This window comes from Prionailurus viverrinus, chromosome C1, assembly GCF_022837055.1.
Source record: "Prionailurus viverrinus isolate Anna chromosome C1, UM_Priviv_1.0, whole genome shotgun sequence".
Taxonomy (NCBI): Eukaryota; Metazoa; Chordata; class Mammalia; order Carnivora; family Felidae; genus Prionailurus; species Prionailurus viverrinus.
The window spans coordinates 53,812,363-53,825,315 of record NC_062568.1 but is presented as its reverse complement, the minus strand read 5'-3'; the positions used below and the strand labels follow the sequence as shown (position 1 = coordinate 53,825,315).

At 38.0% G+C, this 12,953-nt stretch overlaps 1 protein-coding gene across 3 annotated transcripts in view; it reads right to left on the bottom strand.

Annotated features, from left to right (window-relative positions):
• Window positions 1-12,953, bottom strand: part of CHN1 (chimerin 1) — a 205,281-nt gene that overhangs the window by 79,754 nt on the left and 112,574 nt on the right. For 2 of the 3 annotated variants that reach the window (XM_047870700.1, XM_047870702.1), the window contains one exon: window positions 7,919-8,207. In XM_047870700.1, the coding sequence (XP_047726656.1) occupies window positions 7,919-8,207 (289 nt within the window). Of the gene's footprint in view, window positions 1-5,825; window positions 5,904-7,918; window positions 8,208-12,953 lie in introns of those variants that run through there. The other variant, XM_047870703.1, reaches the window with a different exon arrangement.

The window sequence follows — 12,953 nt, the reverse complement described above, 5'->3', positions numbered from 1 at the left end:
AAGAGTACACTTATCATGATGAGCACTGAGTGATGTATGGAATTACTGAATCACTATATTGTACACCTGAAACTAACATGACACTGTATGTAACTATACTGGAATTAAAATTTGAAAAATAAAACCAAAAATAAAAGAGCTTCCTAAAACAGGAAAAAAAAAGAAATTGCCAAAAATAATGTTTAAGTTGTAAAATTTTAGTTCATCAGCAAACCTACAGCATTTAGTGAATTTTCACTGGAGGTCTTTAGAACCTGAGGAAATAGAGGATAATAGAGCTGATTCATTCAAGTTACTGAGCAAAACAATGAAATAACGTAGCAGCACACTTAATAGGAATCACATAAACAAGGGCACGATCAGTTGATTATAGAGGTCTAGAATGTCTTACTGAAAGAATCTATTTTTGCAATATAATGCTCAGGTTTGAGCATTTTTCACCGGGTGCAGTAACTCAAAGGAGACCCAAGAAGAGTTAAGGACTAACTTATGAGGCCATTTAAAACAATTAAGGTCTCACAACTTGGGTAAGGAAAGGCTCAGGGCATGATCTGTTGAGTCTCTGAGAGGTCTAAATATTAGGGAAAGAGAAAGTACTCCAAGGATAAAGGGAAATAGGATAGAGCGAAAGGCCCAAGAAAAAATTACAGATCCAAATCATTTAGGATGAGATCTAATGTAAGGATTTATTGAAATTAGGGGCACCTGGGTGGCTCAGTCGGTTGAGCGTCGGACTTCAGCTCAAGTGATGAATTCACGGTTTGTGAGTTTGAGCCCCCGTCAGGATCTGTGCTGACAGCTCGGAGACTGGGGCCTGCTTTGGATCCTGTGCCTCCCTCGCTTTCTGTACCTTCCCCGCTCGTGCTCTCTCTGTCTCTCTCAAAAACAAATAAACATTAAAAAATTAAAAAAAAAAAAAGCATTTATTGAAACTGGAAAGTTTTATTTTAGAATTGCCCAGAGAATTGGTTTGTGGGCAACAAGGGAAAGCCAGATGATTGCTTGATAGTCTCACTCACTCTGTACCCAAATGCTATCACTCCTAAAGCCACCAGAGCTGATTTCTGTTTCAGAGTTAAATGGAGAGGCCACCAATGATTATTTCCTCACCAGAATGCTGGAGACTCTGAAATAGCAATTGTGAAACAATCTCTAACAGCTTCCTTTTCCAACCCTCAAGCCAGTAATTTAAGACTTATTTTATTTGTTAAATTGGCTCATATACAGAGATCTTCCAAAACTGCAGCTGGCTTGGTAAATTACAATTTGGTCTTCCGTTGGCCTGGTTTTTGGAGCTGAGGATTTGATGTTTACTTCCGTTTTCATCTTTCCATCTGGTTTTCCCTAATGGCTTTTAATTACTAATCCTTTCTGTGGGTGATAAGATGGAGGAACAGAGGAGATTCATGCAACAGATGTCCGGGGCCCCCTTTGAGTTTTCTTTAATCATTGTAAGTATGAGATTCTCTGGTGGGTCCACACTGTCCCAACACATGACTGATATAACCATGAGTTTGGGGAGATGCCACTTCTCTACCATCTTGGCTTCTTGGCACATATCCCCAAAGACGTGCATCTAGCCACCACATTTCACCAACTATTTCATATCACAAAGACAATTTTTCTGTTCCTCAGATGCTCTATCTATGGAATAAGGAATGGCCATCCCTACCTCACAGAGACATCCTAAGGATTCTGAGTTCTTAAAGGAAAAATAATATAAAGTATCAAATCAACTTGAGTGACTATATTTTTCTTTCTTGGATTTGGCTGAATTCATAAAATACACTCATTTGTTCATGTAGTCAGTCAACACCATTAATATAAAATCCAAAGTGCTGAACGAGAAGTGTAACAACACGGGGGGTTTAAAGCCTTGAAACTGGAGTGGAATGCCAGAATGTCCTATTAATTTCTGATCTATGATTCTGAAAAAGTAGTGTTCTTGTCTACAAAAGTGTTTTCTGTGATCTGCTGGGCTATTAGAGAAGCAAACTCACATCAGAGCGAGTCCAACTTAATACTTACTGAACTGCAATACTCTTCAGATGATATAGGCAGGTAGCCTCTTGCTATCAAGATGCCTAATTGCTAATTAATTAGGGTGAAAACAATGAAAACATTAACACATAAGGCGGGGTTTGTTTGAGGCAGGGCTTCTATCTTGTACATCTTTTATCCCTTCCAGAGTCTAGCCTGTTTCCTTACAAACAGGAGGCATGCAATAGATGTTGAATTAAAAGCAATTAATTTTCATAGGAGATGAGTTAGTGTTCATGGATACTGAAGAAGACATGGGGATGCTATTTTTGCAATGCTCTTTACTTATTTATGTTCCAAGATTACTCTTGAGTAAAACCACAAATCTATTTAGATAGCTCATAGAAGACTATCTAGAAAGTGAAACGTGAAGACGTTAAGGCCAAGGAAGGAGAGGGTTTGCCTAGCTGGAGTTAGGAGAATAATCAGAAGTTCAGAGAAATTTGAGAGATGTTTGCTAATGGACTCAACATGGGATGCACCTTCAATAAAAGTTCACTGACAGGCAGAGAAGCAGAAGACTAATTGTCTTACATTAATGGAAAGTAGAGTTAAAATACTGGTCAATACTAAAATGCAAATACCATAAAAAAATAACATATTCTAGCCTTAAAAATCGTTAGCATATTATTGGGCAAAGACATGCTTCCTGTTTAGACACAATTAGAGGCATCCTAGTATTTCTAAAAGAGAAACTCCACTGTTGGATGAAGCAATTTGGAGCTGTTTGATGTTATGTTGTGAACGAGGAGGGCACTTCAAGCAATGAAAAGATGGATCCTGAAGAGAAACCTGAACGTGCTGTTTCCAGCAAAAGCTGGGGGAACAGTACTCAGACCCACGAATGGGCATCTGGTTGGTGATCGCTCTGATCCCAAAGTCAATAATGCATTACATATGAGGAAGGCTACTTTATAAAATTTCATGAATATTCATAACCACCAGTATAACCGAATCCATAATCCTCATTTTAGAGTCCGAGGCAAGTTGAGACCCAGGGAGACTTAGGGCTTGCTCAAAACCACACAGACAAATATATACTTATATACTGACTATGTAGGATTTTTTTTTTTAACTCTACTTGATTCTTAAGAAGGATACTTAGAGAAGACAAACCCACTATTAGATGTTCTGTAGGGCAACTATAGTCTTTCTCACAAATGACTAAATTGGCTTCTTTATACAAATAGGTGACCCTGGGCAAATCTGGCAGTTCTCCGAGTGCCTGTTCTCCCCTGGAACAACTCATCCTAACCTTAAGCCACAGTGGAAGTGTGAGCATGTAAATCTGACCAGGGGAGAGAGGAATGGATATGGATAAAGGCAGGGTTAGGAAGCAGATGAACAACAGGAGCACAAGTTGGGGAAGAATAAGGAAGAAGAAGCAAAAGACAGGCTTTATTTTTTTTAATGTTTACTTATTTTTGAGAGAGAGAGAGAGAGACAGAACGAGCAGGAGAGTGGAAGAGAGAGAGAGAGAGGGAAATACAGAATCGGAAGCAGGATCCAGGCTCTGAGCTGTCGGCCCCGAGCCTGACGCTGGGCTCAAACCCACGAACCGTGAGATCATGACCTGAGCCGAAGTCGGTCTCTCAACCAACTGCGCCACCCAGGTGCCCCGGAAAAGATAGGCTTTAAAAAGTGGTAAAGTAGAAAGTCAAAGAACAGTTTTCTGTAGATTGCTTCATGGTACTCCCTCCTCTGATATGGTCACTTTTGCAATGATTAAGTATGGCTTTCCCCGCTGATTTCTACATTGAGATTATAGGGATACAAATAATGTGCTAGCTACATATTTTTTAAGCAAAGTAAAAACATTTAGGAGAGCTGCTTTGTGGGAGAATAAGACAATTAGCAGACCAGACTGCCTGGGCCCCTTTTGCCATTCCCAGGACAAAGACTCCTATCATTTTATGGAGACGCCAAAAGAAGTCCAGTAGTTAGAGCAGTTTTTTGGCAGGGCCCTGATTACATTTAAACTTCAAACTTCACAAGGTTTTTCAGTACATATGCAGTCTGGTGATTCCCAAAGAAGTCTTTAAAAAGTGGAATTTAAATGCAAAAGAAATTCCTGAAGAATAAAATAATATGACAGTATGCCAAGCATTGCAATCATTCCAAACTTCCAGGGGAAGAAAAAAAACACACATATACACACACAGACACATAAAGGTTATCTGGCTTGGTGAAGTTCCATAAAACCAACAAATGGATTTTGTACCCCCTTGCCATCACAGGTCACTCTTACATGTGAGGCAGGTTTGGGACTTAGAAGACTAGATTCTAAAGAAATGAGGTCCTGGCTAGATTCTGAGTTCTGACTCATAGCACAGTTTCTGAAATGCAAATTAATATATTTTATTTGGCAGTTTATATTATTAACAGTTATGAGACATGTTCTAAAGCAGGGCTTTGGAGAATTTGAAATTACATTATTAATAAGTATAAAATTATCATAAAAATTGTTGCATTCAGCCATTGGTCCAATATCTGTTGAAGCAAGCATATGACATTTACTACTTGGAGAAAGAAACTATTCAAATACAGTTCCAAGATAAATTTTGAAAAAGTAACTAATAAAAGCTGGGTTCATGGCCAGTGTGGATACTATAGTTAAGCCATTTTAGAAGAGAAGGAACTCTGGCTTTTCAACAGGCTACCACTTCATGATTAAATTTCTCTTAATACCTTTTGAAAAGAAATTTAAGTTTCTGATTGATATTTCAAGCTGGAGAAGGAATTGGAGAGTTAATGAAAAAATGACACAGATGTCACTTGGAAAAAAAAATCTCCGCCCTCGGAATATGCCACGAGCTTTCCTAGACACAGTTAGGGACCTTCAGGATTCACTTCCGTGACAAAAAACTTTAAGACCATCAAACCATCCTGATAACCTTCCACAAAGCTCAGATGCTCAACTTACACTTAAGGACTGAAAAATAAAATACGCATGGGATTCTCCTCCTTTAATTTTAGAAGCAGGAAAGACCTTAAGAGATATCTGATTCAGAATTTCCCCAGGTGGATTTCGTGAAATATTATTTTCCTGAATAATTTTCTGAAGAGTGGCGAGGCGCTTCAGGTAAGTCTGGGAACACTCTTGGAGAGTCATAACACATATTATTAGGTCATTAGCGAAACTGAGAAGACTAGAGAAAAGAAATAGGTAGGTTAAAAAAAATTTTTTTTCATCAAGCCTATTTGAGCACAGAGCCCTTTTTGCAGTAAGCAAAATTGTAACAATTGTAAAATTACTGTTTTAGCGAAAAACCCTTATCTGTGAAGAATCTGAAGTCCAGACAGGCTAGGGGATTGTCCCAAAGTCACACAATTAGTTGGTAGATAAGCTAAAAATAGATCTCACCTTTCAAGACCAGACTTCGGTGCTATTTCTGTCCTGTGTTCTCTGCCTCTTACAACATCTACACTCCTTGAAGGATCACAGACTATAACAAGAACCACATCTTGGAGATCATCTGGCCCAAAGCCCTCTTATTAAAGGCGGGGAAACACAGTCTCAGAGAAGTGAAGCAGTCTGCCCAAAGTGACACAGGAAATCAATTCCTGTAGCAGAACTGGAACCTAGCTCTGAACTCCAATACCAGCAACCTTTCCACACCAGCATCCTAACTCCTGCGAAATCACCACTTTTGCCTCTGAGGAAAAGGTAAGCCCCTCACGGACAAGAGGGACTTTAGCTATTCAGGATCCAGTAAAATACTTATTAAATCATACTTGTGTCAAGCGATATTTGAAATCAATGAAACACGATTGTCTTTACTTACAAATGTCATCAACTGTGACAGGGAATCAATGTTTCAAGCTCCTGAACAGGTCATCATCCCTGTCCTGTTGGATGACACCTATAAATAAAATAAATCTATTTTTGAGTGAGTAGATTTTAAGCCAACTAGATTTAAGATGCATGCAGTTTAAAGCAAAGAGAAATTTTGTTTGTTTGTTTTTAATGATCCTTAACTATGTACCGCTGGAGAGAAATACTTTCCGGTGCTAGCTACCTCACTCTATGTGGCCATCAGTGGCCATCAGCAGCAGGCAATCCAGACCATGTACCATCACAGGTGCCGCTGCCAGAATACATGGGGAATCACGGATCCTAGAGCTAAAAGGGTCCTCCAGACATCGTCTACCTCAGTCTCTTTCCTCTGTGAATGCTACTTTCACTTTGTAGGAGGGACAACCAAGACTCTAGGAGGTGGAACGACTAGCCCAGTGGGAAACAGCTGTGTCTTTAGTTCGAGTCTCTTGATTTTGAAAAGTATATCCAGAACACATTAGCAAAGGTCATCATTTGGCCGATCAACTCTAAAAACCTCACATGGACACATTTTAAACACATTCACAAATGCTGACTTAGAATATTCTATCACACCTGCATAAAATGCATTGTCAGTGTTAGAGATACTTAAATACGAGCATGACTGAAAAATACCATGAATAGAAAATAACCAAAAGTGAGAAAATGGGAATTAGAGAGTGAAAAGAACAATATTAAATACGGCAAGCAATTAGGATTCTACATTCTGGTTACTTCCAAAAAAGATTAGGGTTCCTAACAAACACGAATATATGGAAAACCTTTTTCTACAGATTTTCTACAGTCTGTAATTTAAAACGTTGGGTTCGCTGTAGCCGCAAAATGCTACTTTGAGTTAGCTTTGCCAGAAACTAAAATTTAGGCTAGACAATGAACATTTTAAATTTCCACTCTGTGCCTACATACTTCAAGATAACTGCAAGTATTTTAGGATACCGCCTTGAGGTAATATAGCTGTCACAGTAACGTTACCACCAAACTCATGAGTGCTTCCTGTGTGCCTGTCGCTGTTTGGCTATTTTGCACCTACTATCTCCTTCAATCAATCCTCACAACAGTTTGATTATAATTTTACAAATGAGAACATAAAAGCACAGAGAAATTCAGTGACACGAAGTAAGTTCACACAACTGGTAAAATGGTAGAATTTGTGCACAGATCTATTTGGTGACACAATCCAAGCTCAAATCACTATATAATACTGCATTTCTTTAATATGGCCGCGGGAGAGCCTCAAGAATATTAGAGTGAATAACACAATTCCAATTAGAATACATAAAATTCTCCCAACTAAATCCCATACAATGTAAAACATTAAGAAATTCTCTCACTCTTTTTCTGAGGGATAAAGAGGCAGCTAGGGATCATTTTCCAAAGCAAATAGTAATGCCAAGGAATTGAAACTTCTGATGTTAACTTTAAACATATTACAACTAAAATATGACAAAGGAAAAACTTAAATTGTCTCTTGTAATTAAAATACATCTTTCTGATTCAATTAATTCTTAAGAGTCCCGAAGGAGATAAACACTCCTGTTACTCAAGACTGACTGATTCCCAAAATAGTAAAAGTTATCGATAGACTGAATTTAATCCTATGTACTTTAAAGCATGGCTATATATCATTTTGCTAAAGAACGGGACTATTTATAAAGGGAATAAAAAAGTAGTTTTGATAGATTATGCGACCCCCTCAATTTCTCATGTAATGCAGCTCTCTTTTCTTGACCATAGTCATGCTTCTGACCCAAAGCCCTGAGCTTTTTTTTTTTTTTAATCAGGGGACATTTTTTTTTTCAACATAGTTTTAAAACCATGAAACTGATGAAATAGGAAATAATATGGAGCACAAATATATACCTGACATAACTGAACAAGAATTAGATATATGCAAAGTTCAGCACCACAGAAACCAGTGACATTAGGGAAACGCACATCTTTTTCAAAGCTCTGTGGAGAAGTCAATCTCTTCTGGCAATAATGGCTTTTTATACGGACCCCAAACAGAAGAAGATAAAGTGTGGTTTCATGGTAGCTTACCCTTTTCTCTGACACCCCATCCTGGCCTGTAGAATCTCTCTCATCATGTGTCTCTTTCAGGACTGGCATATGTTTTTGGTATGCTGGCTCTCTGTTTAAGGTTGTGTATCCTATGTGCTCATAAATTGGGTTTATCGTCATCTTGGCAATATATTCTGCTGCCTTGGTTTCAATATAGAGAGTAATCAATCCATCAGTCACCAGATCGTGGATGGACTCAAAGCGCTTCTCCCCAACGAAGTGCTTTCCATCGTAGTAGAGCCTGAAGTTTCTGGTTTGACTTCCAAATCTGCCTCAATGAAATGGGAAAGACGTTTTTAAGAAAAGTAAGCAAGTGAATTCTTTCTGAAAAAAAAAAAAAAAGAGAAAGAGCAAAAAAAACTATTGCTTTGTGTGTGTCTTCTTTCTTAAATAAACTGTGGCTAATCTCTATGAATCGTCTGGAATACAGAAAATAAAACTTGTGAACACAAAGAGTAAACTTGCAACAACTAGGGATAACTAGCTAAAAGCATGCCTACTCTAGGAGGGAAACAATGTTCTTGTTTATCTTTTTAAACCACTTCATTAACCTGTAGGAAAAGTGAAGGAAAATAAAGCTTATATCCTATTAGAGCACATTCTATATTCAATTAGTCAACTCCATAATAGATGAAATTTCTTTATTAACATGTTCTCTTCAAGTCGATCAATAAAAATATTCAACATACTTTAGACCCCAGCATTCATGTCTTTTAATGAGAAAGCCCCATTTAATGGGCTCACGTAAGTACAATGCCAGCAATCATTTAAAGCACAGCTGAGTCCAGAACCTGAACCACACAGTAAGGCAGGATGGCAACAGAAACATACTTTTGTGATTTCTAGCCATGAGTCAGTGACTTGCTCTTTCCTTTTATATAGTCATTTTTCTGTGTCTGCATGTTGAGTTGAGGCAAGAAACGTCAGCAATATATATAAGGCACAGAAGTCATAAACGAATGGACTCTAGATCTGTTCTCACTTTTGGGTCATGTTTTGGTGACATACTTTAAAAACTGGAGAATAATGGTTTACTCTTCTGATAATTTCAGTATTTTGCCTCCTGATTTTATGAAAGGGGATGCCGAAAGGCACCAAGAGCCAGTATCATGGTCTCCCAAAGGCAATCCCAAGTGAGCCTAATTAAAAACAAAACAAGTCAGAGAGGATGTATTTAATTTCACTGTTAAAAATACACAGAACAACAACAAAAAAGACCCCCCAATACACAGAACAGAGGTGAACTTAAACACCAAAACAATGCCGTGTTTAATACCAAAGTAAAATGTTTAATTAGGACTCCAAACTTTCACAACAATATTATTCTGGTATTGATTATATTCCAGAAAGACAGGACTTACCAACTTAAGATTCTACTTTTAATTTATCCTTAAAAAAGGAAATAAAATAATTTTTTATAATGGCCTGAGGTATCTCTGTTTCTGTAGTTCAAACTACAGAAATAATTACTTTAGTAATTATTGAATCTAGAACCTGGCATTCTATCCATGATGGTCCTTCTACTGTAATAAAATTTATCCACCTTTGGTCTTTTAAAAGCAATTGTATTTTGCTTTATACTCAAGTGAATGATCCATATAATTCCAATTTCCCACTGGTCATTTTCCTGTAATGTTACAGACACACTTCTCCTAAGTAAATTTTCATTATAATGTAAGTCTAAAAAAGTAGAAGGTAAAATTTCTACACCAAAGTTAAATATAAAAGTTTCTTTCAGTTTAATATACTGCTTTTATTATTTCCTTTCTGTTAAGACATATTGTCTGTTTTTTGAGTAATAAACATGGAAGGCCACTGTATAATTTCTGTAAGAGTCTTACAACAATAATCACTCAGCACTGTTTAACATTAAGTCCTTTTATAGCTCAGGTGTATTCAGAGGCATTTCAATGAGGGATTAGGCCATTTTACTCCTTCAGGGGTTTATGATTTTACAGTGCGTGTGCACTTAAACTAAAGACTATCCAAGCAATGGTGGTAGGCACGTGTCACTCACGTTTATTCTAAAATCTGAACAGTATGGGAGTGTAGGGCAGAAGGGATGATGGCGTTCTTGGCCTCACTTGGGTGAGTGTGGGGAGACTGAAAGAGCTGGTCTAGGACGCTTCACAATGGGCCTATTGCTACCCCAGCTAAGGAGAGGATTTCCTGGCTACCTCTAGGCATCGGGCAAAAAAAGACTAAGTAAGTTTGTGCTTTTCTGTTTATCACAGCAACCTGAAGAGACCCAGCGCGCAACTCCCAATTCCTCCTCAACCTGCACGTCAGCTCTGGACTTCCGGTCCAGTCGAACTTCCAGTCTTAAGGAACCTGATCCAATAACGAAAGTAACTCATAATATGGGCTGATTAAAATGTAACCTCACAGGACAAGAAAATGAATTTCCATTTTGGAATTATGATTGACTTTTTAGGAAAGCTGCATTATTTTTACTAAAGGAGCCATACCCTCTCATTGCCTAGCCTGTACAGCCCTCTCTTTCCCTTGGGAAGTGACATAAAGAATAGCATCACAGTTTACATCAACGGAGTCTCCTTCCCTTCTGTGATTTGAAGGCCATGATAGAAAATCTTTGAGCAAGGTGGGGAATGGATGTGTCTATTCTACAAAAGAGCCAGAAAAGCAGAGATGCTGAATCTAAAGGCAAAGAAAGGATCCTTTCTTGGAAGGTTTACCACTTACAAACTATCATTCAACCACACACCCAGGAATTCTGTTAAATATTAGGTGGTTCATAATAAAGTTCCTGTTCCCTTGATTACCTCTACAGGATATAGACAAACACAAAGATAAGATGAAATGATGGAATATATATATATATATATATAGATATAGATATATATATATATATATAAAAACATAATATAACATATATATAACATTATAACATTATATATATAACATTACATATATATAACATTTTATATATATATATATATCTATATATATATATATCTCTCAAGAGTTGCATGCTCTATCAAGCGCCCTGGAATTTAAAGAATTCATCTTTATTTATTTGAAAAAAAATTTTTAATGTTTATTTATTTTTGAGAGAGAGACAGTGAGAGCCAGGAAGGGGCACAGAGAGAGAAAGAAGGAGATACAGAATCCAAAACAGGCTCCAGGCTCCAAGCTGTCAGCACACAGCCCCATGTGGGGTTCAAACTCACGAACCATGAGATCATGACCTGAGCTGAAGTCAGACGCTTAACTTACTGAGTCACTCAGGGGTCCCTAAGAATTCATCTTTAGTTTGTTTTTTTAAATCTTTTTTGTTTTTTAAGTTTTTTTTAAAGTTTATTTATTTTGAGAGACAGAGTGCGTGCAAGCACATGCGAGTGGGGGAAGGGCGGAGGGAGAGCAAGGGAGAGAGAGAATCCCAAACAGGCTCTACACCAGCAGTGTGGAGCCAGACACAGGACTCAAACTCATGAACTGTGAGATCATGACCCGAGCCAAAACCAAGAGTTGGATTCTCAACTGCACCACCCAGGAACCCCTAGTTTGCATTTCTAAAACATCATTGTAAAAAGGTACATAACCTTATATAGAAACATTACATTTCTGTGCAGTGATTCATGAAACCAAGCGAACCCAACAACTCCCCTCACACTATGAAAACCAAGGAACTCACTGCTTACTAAGGTCTCAGAGCTACTGCTTATGTCCGGTGCAAAAGCACCTTTGCAGTCTTGAAACAGGGTTTGACCAGGAAAGGCAAGTGTGGGTCCTGAGTGTTTAACAGAAAACCTCAGACTTTGGTATAAGAATAGGTTTAAATCCTGGATCTGCCACTTTTTAGCTGGCTGATTTGAGAAAATCATTCTTCAGATTCTGCATCTAGAGAACAGGAATAACATTATCTTTCTCCACATGGCTGGGAGGATTACGTAAGCGTATTTAAGTCAAAGCTAAGTACATACTAGGTTCAATGAACGGTAGTTCTCTTTCTCCTTCTCTGTTAGTTAGGCCTCTGCAGAGAATGACAGAACATGTCATGAAACAATAAAGTAGAACAGAAAAGAGAATCAATAAACATGCACTGAAGGGGGCTCAACAAACAACCGGTAACACAAATAACTTGTACCGGGATATCTCTGCCCTGGCTGATTTCACAGTCGACACAAGGCAAGGAGGAGCTCTTTGTGAATTGTCTTCAGATGTCCCTGAAAAGTTTATACTGCCTGGGTGGACAGACAGGAACTATAGCAGAATGCAGAGTGGGGGCTGGTGGGGGAGGGAAGAGCAATGAGTCTTTCCACTGTGACTTGTGAGTCAGGTCTCTGAATTCAAAGGCAAAAGGTCAGTCAATGTAACCATACTGACGGCAGGACGTGTTCCATGGATCTGGGGACAACTGCTGAACTCTACACTAGAGAGCACTGATATGTCAAAACTGTCGAAGCTAAACCATTTTCCTCCATTTTTACAGGAAAATCTTCTTTTCATCTTTTCTTGTATTTATTACCTGCATCTGCCCTCGCTTTTTAATAGCTGTTCATTCTTTGGTGAACATGTCTGAAGCTGTACAGGACCAACTCTCTCTTAGTTAGAGTTCAACAAAATTCATTTTCTCCAAAGTGGTACTGTAGTTAACGAATAGAAAAGAGAGACTGGGATCATCTGCTTTGAACTGCTACTGTTGTACATAATTACCACTTTCGAGAAGTGTCTTTTTCTCCTGTGATTTCAGGTTTTAGTTTTCATGTTTAAAAAAGCTGTTTAATGCTGTGCCCAATTGCATTCAGATGAATTTCAAAATATGTAATTGTAACATCTAGCTTTCAAAAAATGAACAAAACCTTTAATACCATCCTTTCTATTTTTTAAAAGTAAATCGTACTCAAAACATTCAGTCTAGAGGTACAAAGTGATGAAAATATGTGTAAAGAATAGCCTTTGGGATTTTACTTTACTTTTTCTAAAACCAAGATTACTTCTGATTTGAGGTCAAAGTATTGGGAAATAGCTCTTCAAAGGAAAGTTCCAAGTT